Source organism: Parasteatoda tepidariorum, chromosome X1, assembly GCF_043381705.1.
Source record: "Parasteatoda tepidariorum isolate YZ-2023 chromosome X1, CAS_Ptep_4.0, whole genome shotgun sequence".
NCBI lineage: Eukaryota > Metazoa > Arthropoda > Arachnida > Araneae > Theridiidae > Parasteatoda > Parasteatoda tepidariorum.
Window position 1 is genome coordinate 66,147,685 of NC_092214.1, and position 23,380 is coordinate 66,171,064.

At 26.9% G+C, this 23,380-nt stretch overlaps 1 protein-coding gene across 2 annotated transcripts in view; it reads left to right on the plus strand.

Moving 5' to 3' along the window:
• LOC107437113 (centrosomal AT-AC splicing factor) overlaps positions 1 to 23,380 on the plus strand; it is a 41,519-nt gene that overhangs the window by 2,883 nt on the left and 15,256 nt on the right. For both annotated transcript variants that reach the window (XM_016049012.3, XM_071187831.1), the window contains exons 2-7: positions 1,996 to 2,156; positions 5,503 to 5,598; positions 8,066 to 8,132; positions 8,383 to 8,445; positions 13,263 to 13,337; positions 16,175 to 16,304. In XM_016049012.3, the coding sequence (XP_015904498.1) occupies positions 1,996 to 2,156; positions 5,503 to 5,598; positions 8,066 to 8,132; positions 8,383 to 8,445; positions 13,263 to 13,337; positions 16,175 to 16,304 (592 nt within the window). The remainder of the gene's footprint in view (positions 1 to 1,995; positions 2,157 to 5,502; positions 5,599 to 8,065; positions 8,133 to 8,382; positions 8,446 to 13,262; positions 13,338 to 16,174; positions 16,305 to 23,380) is intronic.

A 23,380-nucleotide genomic window follows, 5' to 3' on the forward strand; every position in this document is an offset into this window, starting at 1 on the left:
AAAAATTTATTACTGCAAAAAAAAAAAACAATCAGAAAACCTGATGGATTTTCCCAAAAATTGGCGCGGATAGGCCGTTTCCCCCCTTTAGTATTCAGATTTGTATGGCATATGGGGCGGATTTCTTTATACAAAGAGCAAATGGGACGCCTCGCCCAGAATGTAGCCTGATTTATTATTTCCGTTGGGAAGATTTCATTTTTGCATTGATACTTGAGGTAACAAAATAAACTCCAAAATTAGGTGACTTCTGAGCACTGGCAGAAAAGAATAAACATCACAGAAGGAGACTAACTCAAAGGGTTTACTAACTCAAAGGGTTTAACTCCTAGTCATATCTAGGCAAATTTCTGCACATTTATTATTTTTTGTTAAATTTTGCATGTTTAAAATCTCTTTGGTGCTTTGGAGATTGTAATTGGTGTTAACTGGTACCGATACGGAAATATCCCATTTCTGCTGGTGCTTTGATTTCTATTATCTTGTTCCCTAGTTAGTTTATAATGCAGACTTTAATTCAACAAATAAAAATTAAATACTTATTCTAATTGTATGTATAACTTGCATTAGTTTATTGATGTGGCATTCTGAAATAGGACTTTAAACATTGGATGTTTTTAGAAATACTCTGAAAAGTTTGAGTATCAACACAGTGCAATAACTCTTTTCAAATTTTGATTTTAATTTGTTCGCTTACACAGGCAGACTCTCTCTCTATTATTGATTTCTTTAAAAAAATCGACATTTTTTTAAAGAATTTTTTATTGTTATATCACTTATGCTATTATTCTAAGCACTGGAAATCAGTCTTATGGCTTCAAGCATATTAATTTCAATAGAAGCATTGTTCTCAATATTATTTATTGTTTTCCTGTCTAGCCTTGATGCTATACTTATCTTAACTAAGTAATAAGTATTTGAATATCATTAGAACATGTATCTAGAATTTTACTTCTGAATACAGGGGTCTGTCCAGACATTTTGTGAAAGGTCCGTTTTTGTAAAATTGTGAAAAAATTACTCGTAATTTGTGAATATAAAATAAACGTTAAATCACATTCTTTCAACCAGGGTCCGCTTTTGTGAATTTGTGCAAATAGGGTCCGTTATTGCAAAAAAAAATTTTTTTCAAGGAGTTTTTAAATTGTGAAGACATACAAGATTATGCTCAACACTTTAAAATTATAATTAAAAAAAACCAAATTTTAAAAAATAAGCAGCAATTGCAGCTACTAAATTAGTGATGCAACATACAAATATTTGGTATTTAGCCTAATACTGCTGAACGCAGAACATTCATTTCGGACGAATAAAGGAAGAAGCGTCTGCGGATGACAAAATTTAGTTCGTTTGCCACCCCCTTCCTGGGAAGGGTTTATTCGATTAATAAAACAATAATGAAGATAAGCAAATTTGTGAAGGGTCCGATTAAAAGATAAATTATTTTGTGAAGGGTCCGTTTTTAAGTTAAAATATTTTGTGAAGGGTCCGTTTTTAAGTTAAAATATCTTGTGAAGGGTTCGTTTTTATCAAAAGATATTTTGTGAAGGGTCCGTTAACGGACCCAAATTTCTTCTAAACAGACCCCTGGAATATCATAAAATATTCAGAGGAAGATCATTGATTACATCATTGATTGCTTTAAAGATGGCATTTTTTTTATTTGAAAACTTTGTTTTTTCTTACAGAATTATTTCAGATGTTTAAAAAGGAGAATTTTTACCACATTAAGAATTATGATGTCATGTAAATATATTGCCAGAAAATATTATCTGGATTGCTCAATAAGTCAGTTGTTAAATAAATGTTTACAGGTCAAAAATTAAAGCAAATCAGAATGTGCTCCACTAGTTTTGGGTTGTAGGAAACATCCATTGTATTTGTTACTTTGTTGCCTGTTAAAAGTGCTATGAAAATGATAATTCAATGTAAAACATTTTGAATTTTACTGCATTTGTTTTTAATAAAGTAAACATTTGATTATTTATATTCCAGATAAAGGCGCTCAGGCAAAATTCTATTATAGTCCATGATGAAGAATGGAAAAAGAAAAAAGAATCATTATATTGCTACTTCTGTGATAAATCAGTAGCAAGACACAAAATTAGTGATGGACTTATGATTGAATCATTTGGTTACATGACTCATCTAGCAAGGTAGACTGAAAACTTTAGTTGATTTTAGTCATGGTTTAAAAAAAATTAACTCATTGATATGCTATGAGATAAAATAAAGAAATATCTTGTTAATTTAAAAGAGGGTACATTAAGCAAATAATTTATCATTCAATCTGAGTATCAAATTAAGTAGATTTTTTTTTTATTATCTAGATAGATAGGAAATGACAACAAATATTACTGATTGTTATTTCTGTTTTTGAATTATCTTTTGTTGTTAAATATAAAAAATCAAAAACCAAGCAAACCAGATATTAATGCATTGAAATTATTTTAGTTCTGAAGAAGTTTTTTTTCTTTATTTATAAAGATATCCATTTCTATTTATGACCAGGACAAACCAAGGAAATTCTATTTAGTGCGCAATTGAAGGTTATTGTTTTTCATCGAGTTAAACGTAATAAAAATCAAAGTAAGAATTAAAATTTAGTTTTCTTCCATTTTTTTTTCTTTTTTTGGAAAAAAATTCAGTGAATATTAATTGTATAATAAAGTTATCATATCTTATTCTTGTAATTAGTGCAGAAACTTTCTGCAAATGAATTAATGTTAGTTAAAAAAAAGCTCTAAAAATTTAAGATGTGCATTAAGGTTTCAAATAACAAGTTTATATTTTACGAAATAGTACTTATTTCTTATCTCCAACTTAACATTGACATAAAAAGCTCATGTTTCTGTCTGTATTTGCCATTAATGCAATTCCATGCATAATACCCTCTTCAATCACCATTCTTTATAATGAGCATTGTAGAAAGCTTCCGTTTTTATGAGCAACACAAAAATTCCCCTCTTCTATTCCATCAAGGTAATGCTATTTTTACTCCCCAACTGAAAAATCCATTCCTTTATAATATAGACATAATATAGAATAGACATAATTTGAAAGTCTATAATCATAAGGAGAAGTTATATGTATTTTCTCATTGCGAAAAGTGTCTTGTGTTTGATATAGATATTTAACTGGATGACTTTATCAAAGGTGTTTTTTCCTATTATATAAAAAAGAAGAAGAAAAAACAAGCAAATTTATAATGCTTTTTTAATATAATTATGTGATATGATTTCTTCAAACATTTTCTAGTCTTTTTAGTTGTAAATACAGTAATATTTGCAATTTTTTTATGCTTTAGCATTATTGCAATCATATGTTATAAAATCTGTTTCATTTGCACCACAGGAGTAGTTAAAGTGAACTACACAAACAATGTAGAATAAAGCAGGATCCCATCATAATTGATCACCTAGTCAGGCTCTTACTCAGCTTTAAATTCTCGATATAAATTAATGTTTCACCCAGATCTAGACTGTGTATTTCCCTTACACTCTTGAAATTTGATAAATGTATTTTCATCAAGATAGTATCAAAGTAATAGACTAACTCGCATTTTTTCTGCTTATAAATACTTTATACTTAGCATGAAAAAGTTGTGAAAATGAACTTCTTTCAAAAATTTATAATTATCACTAGAAATTGTACAAAATTTGATAATTTAAAAAGAAAATCTTTATAGTTAATTGTTTTACTGAACATTTATTATCCTTTATTTGAAGTAATGAAAAGTAATCAAATTCCTATTGAGTATTAGTCTTTCCAAGTTGGATGTAAAACTTCGATATTTTGAGCCAGGTTTTATAATTATAGCTTTACTATTTTTTGAATATTAAAAGAAATGATACAGTTCTTTCTTTTTTATTTCAATAAATTATATCTTACAGTGTTTATCACATTGTGATGCATTGGTGATGTCTCAGTGTTTGTTATTTCACATAGTATATGAACTTTTTGTTATTTTTATATCACTGATTGGTGTCTGTAACTATAGTTTTAAGATTTATCACACATTATTTAAAAAAAACTGATTTTTTTTATTGTGTTATATTTTTTAATTCATTATTGTTCAGCTTGGTTGAAATTTTTTTAGGATCATTGGTCATCAATGGGTCATCATTTTTATAATCATTTCTTCTGTTTGCTTATCTTACTGTAAAAAGTCTAGATTATGTTCTAAAAGATATAAATTTGTTAAGGGGTCACAGTACCCTTGGAACATTTTAAAATAAAGGTGTAATCATTCATTTTGTGGATGCTTTACATGCTCTTTAACTTATAATCAATAATTTATCCTTAATATATAGTTAAACTTCAAAATTTTTAAATTCCTAAAAATTTTTTATTTTAACATGTTTTAAATTTTTTTTCCTTAGTGCTTACAATATTCATCTTAACAATTTTGGGCATTCATTTTGTTATTTCGTTTAAAAACACAGGACTCAAAACACATATTGGCGCAGTGGACTGTTATTTTATTTGCTTCACACACTGAACTCACACACTTGCCTCTTTCGAGGTTGTTAATATACTCACTAGTTCTTGTTGTTTACACAGAGGGCGCTGATCGCATACAAAACTGAACATATATCAATTAGAACATTTTTTATAGATTATTTTATACAAAAGTAGGAAAAAAAGGTTGAAAATTCCTGTTTGGTATATATATAACATGCTGTAAAAATTGTAATACCTCATAAAATGCTTATTCCATGCACAGTTTAAATTAGTGTATTATACTTAAGATAAAAAAGTTTACTTCAAAGCTTTATCTTATCTTAAGTAGAAAAAAACTCCATAGGGATTTAATTACGATGTAAACACAAAATTATCATCTATGAGAAAAAAAGCACTTTTTAAGTTTTGTTTTTGTTGAAAAAGTAATTATAACCAGCCAAAATATGTTTTATACATTATACAAAACAAATTTATACAGTTATATATGTAAAAAGCATAAAAAAGATTTGAAAGAATAAAAATGTATTTAAATATACAATTTTTTAAAATTTCAGAACACTTCAATTATTCCTGAAAAATTTAAATTATTTACATATTAAGCAATTAAAAATTATTACAGAATTTGAAATAAAATGAGACTTGGCTTCTAAGTTATATTTATAATTTATTTGGTTGGATAGAAACAGCTGATGCAAAACCAGCTGAAGAGCTGTCTGCTGATCAAAGTTTTGTTTTAGGCCAATCTAAAATCATTCATAACTTTTTTAAAAATGTAGATAGAGTGATGATTTTTTTTCAGTCCATTTGAAATAGTTTGAAGTTTCATTATGAACAAAAAAAAATTTCTCGATATTTTGGTCATTTTTTGTTTATCTTTAAAATTTTATACTTAATATTTTATTAAAAAATGATATTAAACTGGACTTGTATTTGATTTGAAAAGAACAATCTGTTTTGTCTTTTTCAAGCTCTGTTTTTATAACTTTCTCTTAAATTTGCTCTATAAGTTTTTTATTAATTAGTTTTTTTATATTTTAGCTCTGATCATTTAATTGCAGTAAAGAAGTATTTGAAATATCATGAAAGGAAAGAAAAGTTTGAACTATTTATTAAGACAGAAGTTGAACTGAATAAGTATGCTTATTAATATAGCAATACATTCAATTTATTAATGTAATAAAACACAATTATTTTTATGTTTTAATTACTTATTTTCATTGTTTAAACTTGGGGCTAACTTTTCAAGTAAGGTTTGGAAAACTCAGCATTTTTCCTAATTAGTTTAGTTTGTAAAAGTAAAACAATTGATTATATTTGAATGTTATTGTTAAGCAATATTCCTAATTTTTTACATAAAGCTTTTATTTGTGTTTTATTTATGAAAATAATTCTTGAATATTTTATTTTGTAAAAAGCAAGCTCACACTGTTTTTGTTTTTCTTTTTATATTCTATGTTCTAAATTATTATTGTTCATTATCCTTTATTGTTCTTGCATTAAAGAGATGCTATATGGGATTCCATATTTTTTGAAGGTGGAGGGGGTGCAGGAAGGTCCTATGTTTTTTGGGAATCACTCATGTTTGATTTAAATTGATAATTGTTAGTAAAATGATGAAATATTCATAGGGTTTAAACATTTGTGTAAAGAAATATCGCAACTTAAATTTTAGTTATCTAAGTCCAGCATTTGATGATTTGCAACAGCCATTTCTAATCACTTTCTTCCATGGTGAAATGTCACCCGTGGGTAATTTCAATGAAATTAAACCCAAATATCAAAATTTCAAACTTAAAAAATTGATTTATCATTTATCTTTTTGAAGTTTGAAATGTATATTTTAATATAGTGCTGCTTGTTTTTTTCCATTCCATTCTTCATTTTGCAATTAAAACTTGAATTTTCAATAGTAAAATGGGGGTATTAAGTTTTTGAAAGAAAATGTAAAAATAATGTCTTAATATTACCTTAAAACAATAAACATTACCTTTACAATACCTTAAAAATTTAAAACAATATTTAATAAAATGATTTCAGTTTATAATAGATGTGAAAATCTTCTGCTGATCCAAGATTTTCCGCTTTTCGTACATTTCTTTGACTATGCTTTTTTTCTCTTTTAAATATCCAAAGTCTGCTTTTTTCTATTATTATTCATTATTCACTTCTGAGAAGGAGAAACCAACTTTTTCATATTCCTCTCCTTTGTAAAATTAAGTGCTGGTAAGGGAGGTAACTGAAAGGAAATGTCATCATAACTCTGAGTGTGTGTCTTAATTGTGATTGATCACATGAGTTGGAGGCAAGTTTTCAAGGTTAGTTTTTTCTGTCATAGTTTAGAGTATTATTTTGTTAAGGAAATTTCTTAATACTCTCTATTTGTTTTTCTCATCATTTTGCATTTTGTTTCCTGCACAGTGTACAGTAATGCAAAGTTCAAACACACACTTTGACTGCGCAGAAAGTGTCACATGGGGATAGAGATGCTTACATTGCTTTATGTTGAATCATTATTAGCTTTTTATACTGAAAAAGAAAAGCTAACGTTATAGAAATTTTTTTGGTTGATAGGAGTTACAGGAGTAGATGTTTAGTATAGAGCCGTTAAACCATTAAGAGTTCATGAAAAATATGTAAATGAATAGTTTAATATTTTGTAAGTAAGTAGGGTATCTTATAAGGTTAGTAACTATTCAACTAGCAAAGCTTTAATACAACTATTCAACTAGCAAAGAACATGTTATGAATTTAGATCCATGGGTGCAGATTTGTTATGCTTTTTATTGCATATTTCACTCTGATTTCAATTTATGAAATGTGTATGGGGTATCTAAAAAGCATAAATGCAATTGTGTGGAGATTGCATCATTTACTCAGTTACTATCAAACATGTCTTTGCATGCACTTGCACTGGTGATTTGATTATGTTTTCTATTTTAAACCCAATACCAGAGGATAAAATCTGGTGTTACTTTTTTATGAAAAAAATCCATGTAGTGGTACAAGAATGATTGGTTGCGCATGCTCAGTTAAAAGTTTTTTCATATCCAATAATAGATTTTTACATTTTTGTTTTTTAACAACATTGGGAGCCAAAATCCAAATTTAAGTTGTATAATTGAGTATCTACCTATGGAGGTAAAAACCTGCGCACAAACTTGTTAAAATCTTAGGGCATGTTATCAATGCTGTGTCGCATCAAATAACTTGCTATTTGAGTGTTTTCTTTATTGTTATTGCATCATGTGTTCAATATAATTTTAAGGAATTTGAAATTTCATTACGTTCTTAGAGTCTGAAGAAATTTTTTTTTAACTGTCCTAATTTTTAATATTTGTTCAGCAACATGTATAGTTTTAATTACAGCTTTCAGGTTTGGTTCTCTTTTTTAATTGTTGAAGCTATTTATGTGTCTGCTTTGTCCCATTGCATATTTTTTCGTCAAACCTTTTGTAAGATTTAAAAATGAGAAGTAAGCCAGCTTAGCTTTGAAAAATATGTTAATAAATTATTCTGTTGTAATTTAAACCTGCTCCTCCTTTTTATTATTAAAACTTTCTATCATATTTTTGATTCGGCTGATAATAATTTTAATTTTTAGATTCTTAGAAAGAATTCCTGAGGCAAGAGATACATATCTAAAAAAACTAGATCTGCTCAACATGAAGGTAGATTTTTCTTTTTACTTTTTTCAGTTACTTGCATATCAGAACTTTATTGTTTCATAATTTTTGAATTCTCTTATTTGATTTAACATTAAATTAGAGAAAATGAAACTTGATGCTCATGTTTAACGCAGGTGTTTAGTGTGGTGATTTATGTATTTTGTTCAAAATTAATTCAAATATTCTTGTATGACAGTAGCTGTTTTTTCTTGTTTTAGAAAAAAATTAAGGCTATTTTTTGTACTTTTTTCAGGATATTCAGTCCATAAGAGATGTCGAAGAGCAGAGAAAAAAATTGGTTGGAGAAACTGTTCAGGTATTTTTAAAAATTATGTTTTCAGAATAAGTTTATTGATGTGGTAATTACATTTTTGTTATATTTAAGTTTCCTTTTTATTCTTTGATAATTTTTCATAATTGTTATTTTTATAGGATTTGTTCTGTACCATAAAATATATTACTTAGTGAAAAGTGAGGTGATTTTGGGACACTCACATTTTTTAGAGTTGATTGGCTTTTAACAATAGAAAAAAATATAGTAATTGTTCAAGAATTTTTTGAAAGTATAAGTTATAAAACAAATTTAATTTTTGTGATAACTTATTCACATTGATATATAAGAGTTAAGATCTCATTGTATTTCTGTTGCTCTCTGTGAGGAACCTTGCCAAATCTTATCTGAAGTACATATTTAAGGTATTATTATCAATAAACTAAGTTAATTTTCAGATTCTTATTACAATGAACATATTTTATTTATAATTAAATGAGAAATCAAATTTTAAAAAATATCCAACTTCAAAACGAAGTTTCTGTTAATTTGTTCGATGGTTTTTAAGGTTAAATTATAAATTATAGTAATATAATTAATGATAATATTAGAATTCATAGTATTAATAAAATTAATAATAACAGAATTAATTATAATATTATTACCTGTAACTCTTAAAAATTTAATACTTTTATTCCATATCTTTTTTTAAATATTTTTTCCTAGAAACTGTGACAATAATTAGGTTTTGAAAATTTCTATAGATATTTAAAAAATTTTTTATCTATAAGTTCAATATCAAAAAGTTTACTATGTGCTAGAATAATGTTTTATTTGCTTTTAAGGCAATAAATTAGCTATCCCAAAGTCACCACACCTAAAGTGATGATTTTGTGATAGAGAAAACATTTTTTTTACATTTTACTTAACATTTAAAATTAAGTTTTACTTACGATTTTAAAAAAAGAGTTATGATAGAATTTGAAAAGCATTTAGAGCTTTACTTACAATTTAAAAAATTAATAAAAGAAAGTGTCTCAAAGTAATTCTACTTTATGATACAGTTTCTGCTTACAACTTACTGTAATGCTCTAAGGCCTTTAAAGTATATTTGAAATTTCTGTGTTCTTTGAGCTAAATTTTTTTTCAAAGGGAAAGTTTTTAACTTATTGTCTTATGTCATCATAATATTATTTTAAGTTGTTCAAACAACTCTCCGTTACAGCTCTGTTATATTTTATGTTTTTGTTATTGTTTGGAAAAGTTAAATTTATTAAAAAAAACGTAAGATTTACATTTTATATATGCTATATTGTCACTAACATGTTAAATTACACAAACTGATTTTCTTCAAAAAAATTTTAAATTATTCAAATCAGATTTTGAGTTAACTTTATCTCTTAATTCAGTTTTAATATTGTTTTGGTTTTCATTTAACATTACTCTTTTTATTATCAATATGAAAAGTTGGTCACTTGATTTATAATATCTTTTAAAACACAAAAGCATATACAGTGCAGAACCCGTTATCCGGAAATCAGAAAACCAAAAAACCGGAACGAAATTCGAGAATTTTCCCGCCATTTTTAAAAAAAAAAAATTTTTTTTAATTGTTTGTTTAATTGTTTTTAATTGTTTAAATTTTTTTAAAATTTTTGTTCTTTTCTTGTACTGTAATCATCCAAGATTTACTTCTTCTATTTCTGCTTTTACAAAATTAATATATTCTTTATTATCTTGCATTCTTTTTCTGTTTGTATTACAGTGCATCAAGCAGACCCATTTGATAAAAAAATAATTATATTAATAATTACATTAATAATACAATTAATTTCTGTACTCTTTCTGATTTTTATGTATTTAATGTATTTTTTAATGACTTAAATGTTTCTTGTTTAAAATTTCTTTTTAACTTTATAAACTCAATCAATAAAAAATAATTTTGAACCCTGTGATGAAATACTTCATTATGTGTAATTGTATGTATGAATGATGTATTTACAGGAAAAATGCTGAATGATGTCCAAAAATTTATTTTATTTATTTGTTTATTTTTTTTTTAGTTCTTTCAGTTTACCTAACAATGCCCAAGTTACAATTTCTGAGTGATATTTTAAATATTAATGAATGATCGAAAATCAGCAGGAGGAATTTCTGAAACAAATTCTGTTTGAGCATTTTTTCTGTCATTTTAAAAAGGCAAAAAATTTGAAATACCATACAAAATGTCAAAAAAAGAAAGAAAAAACGGTATCGGAAAAAACATATTCTTACAGTTGAAATAATAAGATGTTTTTAAATAAAATAATTATTACCTAAAAATATTATTATATCAATATTATAAAAATATTAGTATTAGAAAATTATAATTATTTTTGAACTGTCCTTAAAAAAAGGAACTCAGGTCCAATGAGGTAACTTAGGATTAAGGAATATTCTTGGTCATTTTCAAATAATTATGATTAATATTTCCCATCTAATTTGATATGAAAATTTTTTTATAAGAGAACAATAATTTGATTTAAACTTAATCTAGTAAGTAATAAAAGTTCACTTATAAATGGAAATTTCAATTTCCTTATAATTGCTTTATAATTTGTAATTCTAAATCAATTATAAGGGTACTAGGTGCTTCATTTAGCATTTATTTATTTTAATATCTAATTTTGCTATTAAAGTATTGTGCAATTATTATTTTATTGGCTTCATAGAGGTAGAAGCAAGGAAAATGATATTACTTGATTCTTTCACGCAGTTGGACCTTTTTATCTCGAATCTCACGGGAAAGTCAAAAAATTTGAGCTAAAAAGGTTTTGAGTTATACAGGTACTTTAAAAAATAAAATTTAATTAATAAATTATTAAAAGTGCTTTCATTGTTTTTAGTAGAAAAATATAGGCATTTCTGTAAATTAATAACACCACATACATCTATTTACATAAAAAATTTTTTTACATGCCTTTAACACTGAATCTTTTAAATAATCAATAATAATTCTAATAATCTTTCAAAGATAATAAATCTTTCAAAGATTTTTGACGTCTTACCTTCTTTACTTCGAAAATTCTTTTAAGGTTAGAAAAAGCAGCGAATCCCTTATAGCCAATATTTTCCAATGATTCAAGAAAAGTTTGTAAGAGTTCTAGCTTTTTCTGCCTCTTTTGGTTCATTAATATGATCTTCAGCTTCTTCCTCTTTATCTGATATTCCTTTGACACTATCTATGATTTCCGCATTTATCAATGTTCCGCCAGGCAGTTGTCCACTTGTAAAAAATCTTCAAAATGAATCTCAACATTAAATCCTGATTTTATTGCATTTCATTCACGGAAATCTAGCACTGCATTTCCAGTGTCAACAGTTTCTTCATCTTTACTAATGCCTTCAACCTCTTTTTCATCATCTTCACAGCTGTTCTTAAAACCAGCCTTTTTAAAACCATTTTGGATAGTTTTCAGAGACACATTTCTCCAGGCATAATCAGTCATTCTGATAGCATCCAACACATTTATCTTTGGACAAGAACTTTTTTCATCTATGGCATCTACAATTTTGCATACCAACTGTTTTCTATAATTTACTTTAAAACTCCTAATTATGCCTTGATCCATTGGTTGAAATTTTGAGGTGGTGTTTGCAGGAAAACATATTTTTCAAGTTAGGCAGATTGTTATGTGCAGTGCAGTTGTCTATGAAAAGAATAATTCTTCTCTTTTTCACTTGCATAGATTTGTCTAAGGAATTGAGCCAATTGCCAAATATTTCACTTGTCATCTGAGCTTTCCTGTTGGCTTTGTACTTGAAAGAGAAAGATTTAACTTTAGCAAAGCATTTAGGTTTTTCCGAACGTCCTATCATGAGAGGAGGAAGACTCTCTAATTCATCTTTGTTGGCAGCTAAGAGTAATGCCAAATGAACTTTGCTTTGTTTTCTGCCTCTGCACTCTTCATCCTTAAACATGGCTGTTTTGTCAAGCAAGCATTGATAAAATAGTTCTGCTTTATCTGCATTGAAAATATTCTTTAGTTCGTATCCTTTCACTAGAGCAGGAATGTTTTTTATCCATTGTTGACACACACTTTCCAGAACAGATCCACAGTTCCGCTGATAAAGAAAGTTATGTTGTTTGGGCATTTGTACTCTATTATTAGAAATTCGAGAAACAGAGGTTTTGAAAGAAAAAAAAATTTGAGACAAACACTGAAAATACATTGAATTTAGATTGTAAATGTAGAGAATTTTAGAAATTTTGAGATATAGAAGTTTGTGAAATAAAGAGGTTCGAGATAAACAGGTTCAACTGTACAATTATATATTTTCTATTTAATAACAAAATTATATTAATTAACTGCAGTAATTTAAATATTTGCTGTGAATAAGTGAAAAAAAGAAAATTATTTGAGCTGTTCAATACCTATTTGTTCTACCTGATTGAACATTAGATAGGTTTTCTTAATATCAGCTACAATTTAACTAATATCTAACAACATAAAATTTATTAATAATAATTAAATTTATTGATGAATAATGTGATTACAGTAACTTTAGCATGGTGGTTAAAAATTAGAATTTTCATAGCAAAAATAAGTTATATTTATTTATTAAATACATTGTGAGGTTTTTGATTTTTTTCTTTTTTATAATTAAAAAGACATTTAATTGTTTTTGCTGATTTCTGTATAGTTTCCACTTTTCTTCAAAAGTGTAATTGCTAGAAACATTTTCAAATTTGTGTGATCTATCAAGAATGCATAATTATTGATTTTGAAGGATGATGCTAACTATGTTTAATACGTTTTATATACTTTTAGAATTTTTTTAATGTGTTCATTATAATGTTTTCAATGAAATATTTATTTTAGAATTCTGTGTCAAGTAATGGTGCCAGTGCTGTGATTCCTGTTACACAATCTCATTCTACAAATAACAATTTGATGGTAAATTCTTTAAATTTGTGCTATGAATTGATGGTTTTACTGTTTTGTTATTGTAATGTGTTCAAAACAATACAGACTTGATTTTTCTTTGTATATAGTTGTGGTTTTCTATTTTCATACAGGGTTCTTATTTTAATATTTAAGGTTAAATACTTTAAATCAAAACAAAGCGCAGTGAAAAATAAAATGTACTAATTTTAAATAAATTTCAATGTAATGATTAAATTTTTACATTCTGAATTTTAATCTTTTGTTTCAAGTGACTGACCTGAAATATACTATATAATACTAGTGGTAAATCAAGACATAAGATTAAATATAATTTTTTAAAAATCTTAATAGACAGGCGTTTTTAAGTGGATTAGAATTCAAAGCTCATCTAAGTATGAAGTGGAATTAATTTCATCAATGAACACCCAAAGTTTAGTTATTTGTTGTGAATTATTAAGTTATATTTTAAAAACATATATTTTATGCATATCAAATAAACATTATGCGAACATATATTTTAAAAATTAGAATCATGAAAAAAATAATGAATATTTGTCCAAAAAAGCATCTTACCTTAATTATTTGTGTGTATACTAATAATATGAATTTTTTTTAATGGTTTAAGAAAAATAGTCAGAGTTTGTTTAAAATGTTTTTTTTTTTAAATAAATTATTTCGTTATTTTATAATAATTATTATTTAAATTATATTTTTTATTTATTTATTTAAGGCTGCAATAGGCTAACAAGAATATTGCCAATTATTCTTTATTTTTTGAACCATAAGTATCAAAACATACATATACTATTTTATATGTTTATATTTATGCAGCTTATTTGTCTTTTTTTAAAATTTATTTTCATTCTATCAATTTTAATTATTTCATTATTTCAATAAGTATATTTAAAATATTGAGTTATTATAGTTTTTAATTATGTTCACATGTGTATGGTACAAAAGTGACTACTTTTGAATTCTTTATTACAAATATTAATCAATAGGTAAATGTAAAATACTTTCTAATGGTTTAGTTACTTTCAATTTAGAGCAAAAATTATTAATTAACGTATTATAAAAAACTTTTTTTACAAGTATTTCACATTTCAAGGCATATAGTTTTCACCATTCTTTTGTTTTTGAACTCATCAATTATTATTCATTAACTATAACTTCCATCCTAAGCAAGGCAGAGTGTCTCCAATAAGAAGGCCAAAATATATCTTCTTTCTTAGTATTGCGGAAAAGCAGTCCAGAGAAGAGTTACTTTAAATTTAGTTTATAAAATACATGTGTGGTTGTGCTATTCTTCTTTTTATCCTGAATAATTAGAAATTTTTTTCTAGTACTTCATTTTTTCATTCTTCAAAAGAATAATTGCATTAAATTGTTATTACGATTATCATTATTGACATTAAAGAGTAATATTTAATATTTTGAAGCTTTTATTATTAAATTTATAAATAAAAAGTTCTTTTGAGTTTTTAAAAAAATTAAATTAAAATAATACCTATATTTTTTCTGACTGAAATTCTTTTGCAATCTTTTATAATTGATCCAAGAAATTAAATAAAATTATAACTGTTTGAGTCACAATTGGCTGGTTTATACCAATGGGATTCAGGGTATTTTTTTTTAAGAAAAAAAATTATTTTTGATAACACAATTTTCTATTTGTGTAATAACTTTTAGTTTAAATTTGACCAAATGAAAAACAGTAAGTTTTGCTATTAAAATCTTTTACATTTTGCATTTAATTGCTTTAGAATTAGTGTAACTTTTAATGAACTTTAATTAGTAATTTTTAAATGTTTCTGCATCATTGCAGTGCTGCATATATATATATATATATATATATAAATTAACTTATGCAAGGAAATATTATATGTAAGAAAATATATATTGACAAGCAAAGGGAAACTCACACTTTTACCTGCTTTATTATTAAAATATTTAGATATTAAATTTTTATTTCTAAGTTAGGTGAAGTTGCAAATTGATGAATATGCATATTTCAAGTCTTTGGTTACTCTTTTTTATCATGTTAGCATGCTTATTGTACGAAGGGAGATATTTCTTGATAGTTGATTAAACATATTAATTAACAATTGAAAAACATGTTGGGAAATATTTTTCATGTTTTAATTACTTTTAATTTAATGCGTAAAATATTATTTAAACTTTTGTTTTAAATAAGTAAAAAAAAGGATTTTTTTTCTTCTTTGGAATCAAACTGGTTTTTTCCCAACTCGGGTTAGGAAAAAGGGTTTAGATAGTACAGGTTTTGTCCACAGATTTCATTATTATGTTCAAAACCTTACTAACCCTAGTAATATTTTTTATTTTATTTGTTGTTTATAAATAAATAAATATAACTTTTCATTAATCATATTGTTTTAGTAGATTGACCTGTTACATATAAAAAAGTAAATTGCAGAGACAGTCATTTTATATAAAATAAAAATGCTTAAAAATATTACATGCTATTGTTTGTTATTGTGTAATACTTAATGCTTGATAAATTCAATTTCGAAAAAAATTAGGGCATACTTCTAGTGCAATAGATTCCTATATGAGCAAAAAAAATTCTGGTAGTATCAGAAACCATGTTTCAAATATTAAACTGTAAGTAGGATTAAATAATCAATAATAATTAATCATTTTAATAAATAATCAATAATAACAGATAATTTTCATAAATAATCAATAATAGTGGAATATTATATATTGATTCAATATTGTAATATTATATATTGATTATTATATATTGGAATATTATATATATTATTATAATTGGAATATTATATATTGATTCAGAAAAATGTGATTTAATGTTTTCTAAATTTTAGGTGTCTGTAAATAAACCCGTTGAGCCACTTCCACCCTGGCTTTTAGATGGGAAAGAACATAATCTTTCACATTTGAATATTAGCATTACTCCGGTGATTGGTCCTACAATAGATACATTAACAAAACATGGTAAGTAATTTATATCTGCTAGAATAGGGGTTGCAAAAGTTGTGCAGTTGGCATTACATTTCTTTAAAGACTATAAAGGTTTTTAATTTTAGCTCATATTTGATATCTATATGAAGTTTAGATCAAGCTTTAGAATTTTATTTTATGGTGAAATTTATCGTTATACAGAGTATTGAAGTATTGAAACTAAAGTAATCTTTAAATTTATCCCTGTTTTTGTATCAGAGATATTCTAGTTTTTTTCCCCATTCCTTTTTATGTCAGGATGTGTTTTTACTAACTGCTTATAAAGCACACACCATTCTTTTTGAATTTAGATGATAACAAACGTGAACACTAATTTAAATAATAATGGACTTTATAAATACAAGTATTTCATTACAGACATAGACTTCTCTGTGTCTCGTCTTTTGAAAATGTTTGTGATCAAAAGCAAGATGGAAAAAAAATTTATTAAAAATGTCGGGGAACGGAAGTAAGATTTTTTTACATATAAAACAAAAATCAGATAAAAAAATATTTTTTCATTTTCTGGCAATGTTTCTATCAATATTTTCTCAACCCCCTTTTTAAAGAAACCTTAAACTCTCTCTCTTTATTAGACGTGCTCCACACTTAAAGAAACACTTACCTACAGAGAAAGCTAGCCTTGCCTGTTATTGCAAGATAATGAAATTTCACTTTCTCTGCTTTTGTTGCAAAGGTGTGTTGCTTCAGCCAGGGCAAGTTAATTCCCTTGATGAAACCCATTTGCAAAAGTCCATAGAATGAAAGCAGAAAATTTGTGCTATGTGTAAGAATGATGTGTAAGGATTGTCAAAATTAGAATGATTCTATAGTTATTAGTGTTAATGTTGCTCCCTTTTAAAAAATGTCTTTGTATGAATTTAAATTGAAAAAGAAGGTATTTTTTTAGTCAACTGAAGAAAATCTTAAATAAAATTTTGAGCATCGAGTTCAGAGAAATAAAGTTATTTATTACATGATAATTATTCTCAATTTTCAAATTACTTTCGACCAAAAATTACACTTTTTCCCGTCCTGAACAAAACTTTCCCCTTTTTCTATTCAAAGAAATAAAGATCCCTTTTTAATACAAAAAATTTGGTAGTTTCGAATTTTTAATATTGTCAAACATGAAATTGTAAAAAAATCAGAATGCTATTTTTCATGAAGCTCCCAACAAGTGAAGAAAAAATGAAGTATGAAGGCCCATTTTAATTAAATTTTGTCCACATTGATGTTTGGACCTTTGAAACTGATTTTGTTACTGTACAGTGTGTCAAAAAAAGGTAACAACCTAAATAGCTCTTGATCTAATAATTGGATCTTCATGTTCTAGTACTGAAACTCGAGGAGGTGACCTTGAAGTTACTAATTAATTAGTGCATATGATATTTTAAGTTACAGAATCAGACACAAAAACATACTCTTTCTAAATAAAGATACCTTTTTTCCATGGATTTTGGATTTCAGTTACAAAATCAAACACAAAAACATACTCTTTCTAAGTAAACATACCTTTTATCCATGGATTCAGATTTCTGACCCTCAAAACAAAGAGTAGCAGCAATCTGGGAAATATGGTGCCCATAGTTTGGTTCGGAGAGCGATCCGAAGTTTCGACCCCTTAATGTTAATTTTACTTTTTGCTTATTTCACCATATCTCAAGATTTTTTTAAGCGACTTAAATTAGTTTCTGAGAACTCTTTTAAAGAAGTAAAACTTTTAAAATTTGATTATTGAACTATTCAGCCAATGAACTATTCAGCCAATTTTGTCCAAATTTCGTATTTTGCCACGTAGAAATACATACTTTAAAATGAGTAAAAAATTTTATATATTACAATTCAAAATTGTTTGACTATTATTAAAATAACAGAATGAAAAATGATAAATATTTACTAAAATATATTTTTACATTGAAATCTTTGGAAAAACGAATTTATAATTGTGTGCAAAAAATTTTCCATTTGCTTAGAAATATCTCGAAATATGTCAAAATTCGCAAAAAGTAAAATTAATATTCAGAGGTCGAAGCTTTGGATCGGTTTCCTGACCAAAGTATTGGGACCCCAGATTGTGGCTACCCTCTATATTTTGGGAGTCAGAAATCTGAATTCTTTTAAAAAACGGTATGTTTATCCAGAGAAAGTACTTTTTTGTGTCTGATTTTGTAACTTAAAATATTTTTGTACTAATTAATTAGCATATTGGAAGTCACCTCCTCAAGCCATGAAGATAAAGGCCTATAACATGATCTGATCATTAGATCAAAAATTATTCAGAGTGGTCCGTTTTTTTTTTTTTTTTGGCACACTGTAGATTGGTTTTGTTTTGATTGATGTGTTGTGTTTCCTCAAATGTTGAATCTGTAGATTTTAGCGGTCAAAATCTAAGAAAATAGCCTTATTTAGAAGATTTTTGAATGACGTTTGACCTTCGGTGTAAAAGTCCACAATAGGTATTTATATTTTAATACTTAGAATGAAAGTTTTAATAAAAAATTTGATCAAAATAACCATCCATGCCATGGTTCACATATTTAACAGAAAGTATTGCCACATGTGTGTTTTTCTCAAAATTTCAAAGAATCTCAGTTTTTTGTTGCAGAAAAAAAAACATGTATTTAAGTTTTATGCAAAGAATTTTTCCAGAAAATTTCAACCAGGTTAGAAATGTCTATCAAGTTTGTTTGATTTTTTTTGAAAAAAAAAACTGGCTCTTAATTTTAATAATTAGGAGCATGTTTATATATTTTCTTATGATTTATGTATAATTTTCTAGATGTAATTTTTTGGGCTAATGGACATACTTAAATTCTTCAGATTCACTTTCATTCTTTCTGAATCACGATTCTTATTAACCCAATTTATGAAGCAGTGAATGAATGAAAACTTTTATTATTGAATCTCACATGCATATTCGAATGAAAGTGACTTACAAATTACATATCAGGATTTGTGTTAAAAATGTTTATGAATAATGCATCACCATATGGATGAACCACCACACCACTACAATTTATATTCAAGGGACTTGTGACTTCATGCAACTTGTTATTTCACTCATTTCTCAAATTGTATTATTTGCTATTCATATCAAATAATCACAATTTTATTACAATTTGCAAGTCACACATTGGGATTTATAATTTTTTTCTATATCAGAGGCCTGCAGCAGGCTTCATATTAATTCATTGTACAGATTGCGAATCAAGATTTGCTTGATTTTTAAAATTTCACATTGCGGTTATTTAAAAGCATGAGTAATAACCATTAATATACAGATTATGGAGAGAGAGAAGCTTTTGTTTCTTGCCTACCTATGATTTAAAGCATATTTGTAAATTGAAGCATTAAAATCTGAGATTTTCACAAATAATAAAAAAGCAATGAATTTCAAAATTTTTAAATATTTTCTTGAAGCTTAGGTTTTTTTCATGCATTTTTATTATCACTGCTTACGGATGTTGCAAAACTGTGTCAAAAATTGAGATCCTTTGAGAAATTTTCATTCTTTATATTACATCAATTTACTGTATTATATGCTTTTATGATATTCATTTAGTGAAGAGATTTATTTTTGCCATGCTTGGTGGCATATGTTATATGTTGGGGTTATCTGTTTCTGACTTATAACTGTGTATATATAGATACATATAGTGATTCAAATATGTCAAAAATGTAAAAGCAGATAAAGGGGACCGAATCAGCATATTTCACAAAGGAATATATGTGCAGAAATGCCGTGTTAAGCCGATAGAGAGCACTGTTCCTTACTAACGTTGCTTGCTATGTTAATGTCGATTACTTTTGAGCAGCTATTGTTAACTGTAATTGATTGTAATTTGATTAATAAACTTATTGATTCTTAGGTATTGTAAACTGTTCATTAATCATTGTTTCTTTTTGTCGAACTTGGAATATTTATTTACTTATGTTTCCTGCTGCTTTACATTTCAGTGCTTTTGCACTGTATTTTTGCCTCTACACTCTTCTACAAAATCAGTTTGCAATCAAAATATAATCAATTACAGTTTGCAACAGCTGTTTGAAAGAGCGATGACCAACAGGGGTACAAGATTCACATCGCGGCATGGATTGTTGTATACTCAGCAACAGCAGTATCAGCTTAACTGGGTATTTCCACTCACACCTTTCATAAAATATGCTTATTTAGGTCCTCTCTACCTGCTTTTATATTTTTTATGCATATTTTCTGAGCCACGCTGTATACATATATATATATGGCAGTTATACATAAGATAGAAAGTCAAGGAAAACAGGAAAAAGAAAAGAAAAAAAAATTTTTTAATAAAAGAAGAAAAAATATTTAAAAATGAAAAAAAAAATATTCAAAAATTGGAGAAGTTAACTACAAAAAGATATAATCCTGTGGTAATCTGAAAAGGGTGTATATATAACTGTAAAGATAGTGCTTTCTGAGATAGTATTAATGTAGCCAAAGCAAAAATTATGAATGCAATAGTGTTTATGAGCACCAAAAAAAAAAAAAAAAAAAAAAAAAANTACAGGGATGAGATTCTTCCGCGGATTCGCGGATTTCCGCTTTTTCTCAGATTTTTCCATTTCTCCCGCTAATTTCCGCTGAAATTTTTTTTTGCACAAGTTAAAATATTTTATGAGGTATTTAATTTTCCGCGGAGCGAAATTATTGAAGTCCTCATTCCTCCCTCTGAAGTTTCTCTATAAATCATTTCCTTGGGATAAAACAGGTTGACCTTTATACAGGGATGAGATTTTTTTCGCTTTTTTCTCTCGAATTTCAGCCTTTTTATCAAAAACTCAGATTCTCTAAAAGTTTCGTTTTTTTTATTTATTTATTTATAAATATCCCGTTTTTTTTTAAAAAAAATTCAGTCGTTGAAGTCAAATTATTATATTTATTTACGATTTTCAAAGAAAAACAGAAAATTCAAACTACGTCCTAGCTGCTAATCCTTCCGCATGTTTACTTATATTAGCTATTTTCTCCGATTTCACGCACAGAAAATAAGATTTTCCGTATTTTTTATCCGTCGGCGGGATAGCTCGTATTTTCGTAATTTAGACGTCGCTGCTTCTTGTATTCTGGAGAGAAAGCAAACAAAAAAAGCGAAAAAAAAAAGAGGTGGATTTGTGGTGAAAATATTTATTTGCTCATTCAATTAATCTTGTAAATTTTTATTTATTGTGTAAACAAAAAACAATTCAAACAAGCCTTTTAGAAATCCCAAGTCCAGACTCTGCAAATCCAATGTCGTGATTCGTTTTTGCGGTTGCAATATCGCGCGATTTCAAAATTATGCATCTTGATCTAAAAATTACGCATCATGATTTGTATTTTCGTATTTTTTTAAATTCGATGTAGAGTTTCATATTCACGTGATTTAAAAGCCTCATATCGGGATTTATAATCACATGGCTTACAAGTTTAAAAATCGCACTTTTTTTGTCAAATTTTTGTTTATATATATATGTATATATTCTTGGATTTCCTCTTTTTTACTTTCTGACTACTCTCATCCCTGAAGAGACCAATTTGTTTTGTTATTGTATAAAGTTAAAATGTCGCAAAAATTCAAGAAAAAATTCAGAATAAAGCACAAATAGGAGCATATAAAACAAGAAGGGAGAACAATGTCATGTACTTATGAATAACTTGTAAAATTATTTTAAAATATGTTACAAAATATGAAAAAAGCATAAATAGAGAGTAGTGGATATATTTTTTAAGGTGCATTCGTACTGAAGTTAAAAGAACCACATTGGATTAGCCTGAAAACTGGGTTTGTTCTAGGTAATAATATATTATACTGTATAATTCGAATCATATAATTAATAAAGTATTGAATTTTAAATACAAATGTAGTTTTGGGGCAGCATTTTGAAGCATCAGAAACCGATGATTTAGCATTAAGTAGTGAAGGCGATTAAGACAATAAAGATTCTTCAGTCATCTGCAAGCAAAAATCAGCAACCAAGGCAGGAGTAGTTCTAGAAACTCAAAGTAAATTGCAATATTTTACTCCCCGTCTCTCAGAAATTTTTGATTGATGTAAAATAAATATAGAAAAGGGTTTTTTTTTGTTTTAATAGTTGCTCTTGAAGACTTTGGGTTAGATACAAAAAACTTGGTTTTAAATCCTGTTTTACCACATATTAGAAACAAATTGGAGTGAAAAGACACAAAAACTCAGCATAGATTTAACCAAAAGAAATGCCAAAAATTTGTGTTACATTCGGATGAAAAATTGCTTCCCTCCTAAGTGTCAGTATTGAAAAGATAAATAGACTACCATTAATAGTAGCCTTTTGAGGTAAAGAACAATTGTTTGAAAGCCCTTAAAATCTCTACATTATCTGTGGAAGATCAGACCGTGGCTGTTTACGAAGTAGTGTTAAAACGTATATAACAGATGCAGCACTTTGTTATGATATAACAGCAAGCAACACAAGTCAAATGAATGGTGCCTGTATAAATCTTGAAAAATTGTTCAATCGTAATTTGTTATACCTTCATCATATTTTGGAACCTCTTTTGATTCAGCCATGAATGCATATTCTGGTCCAGACATAGCATTTTTTGAAAGATTTAGAGAAACTTGGTCATAATTGTCAAGAATATTTACATAACTTGTAATACAGATTCTCCTGATGATCTTCGCTCTACCATTCTTATGCTAACTTTGTATGCAGAAACATCTCCCAGATGATTATTGAGAATTGTTGGAGCTAACTACGATCTTTCTTGATAGCATTCCAAATAAGCGGAATATCATTGCATATGCTAAATCAATGGCAAAGGCAATTTATGTACTCTGTATTTACCTATTTTAAAATCAGCTGCGATTGTCCAAGAGAGAAAATAATTCGATAAAAAGATTGTGTATTTCATTGCTTGAGTGCTGTTGGAGAAATCAGTAAAGCTGCTGTTCAAAACTTTTCCAACCTTTTCTGGTACTTAACTCGCAAAACTGTAACTTTTGCCTTATTTGATGATAATGTTTCAACCACCTTTAAGATAAATGTGGCTCAAGCTATGCTGGATGCAGATGTATAAGAAAAAGATG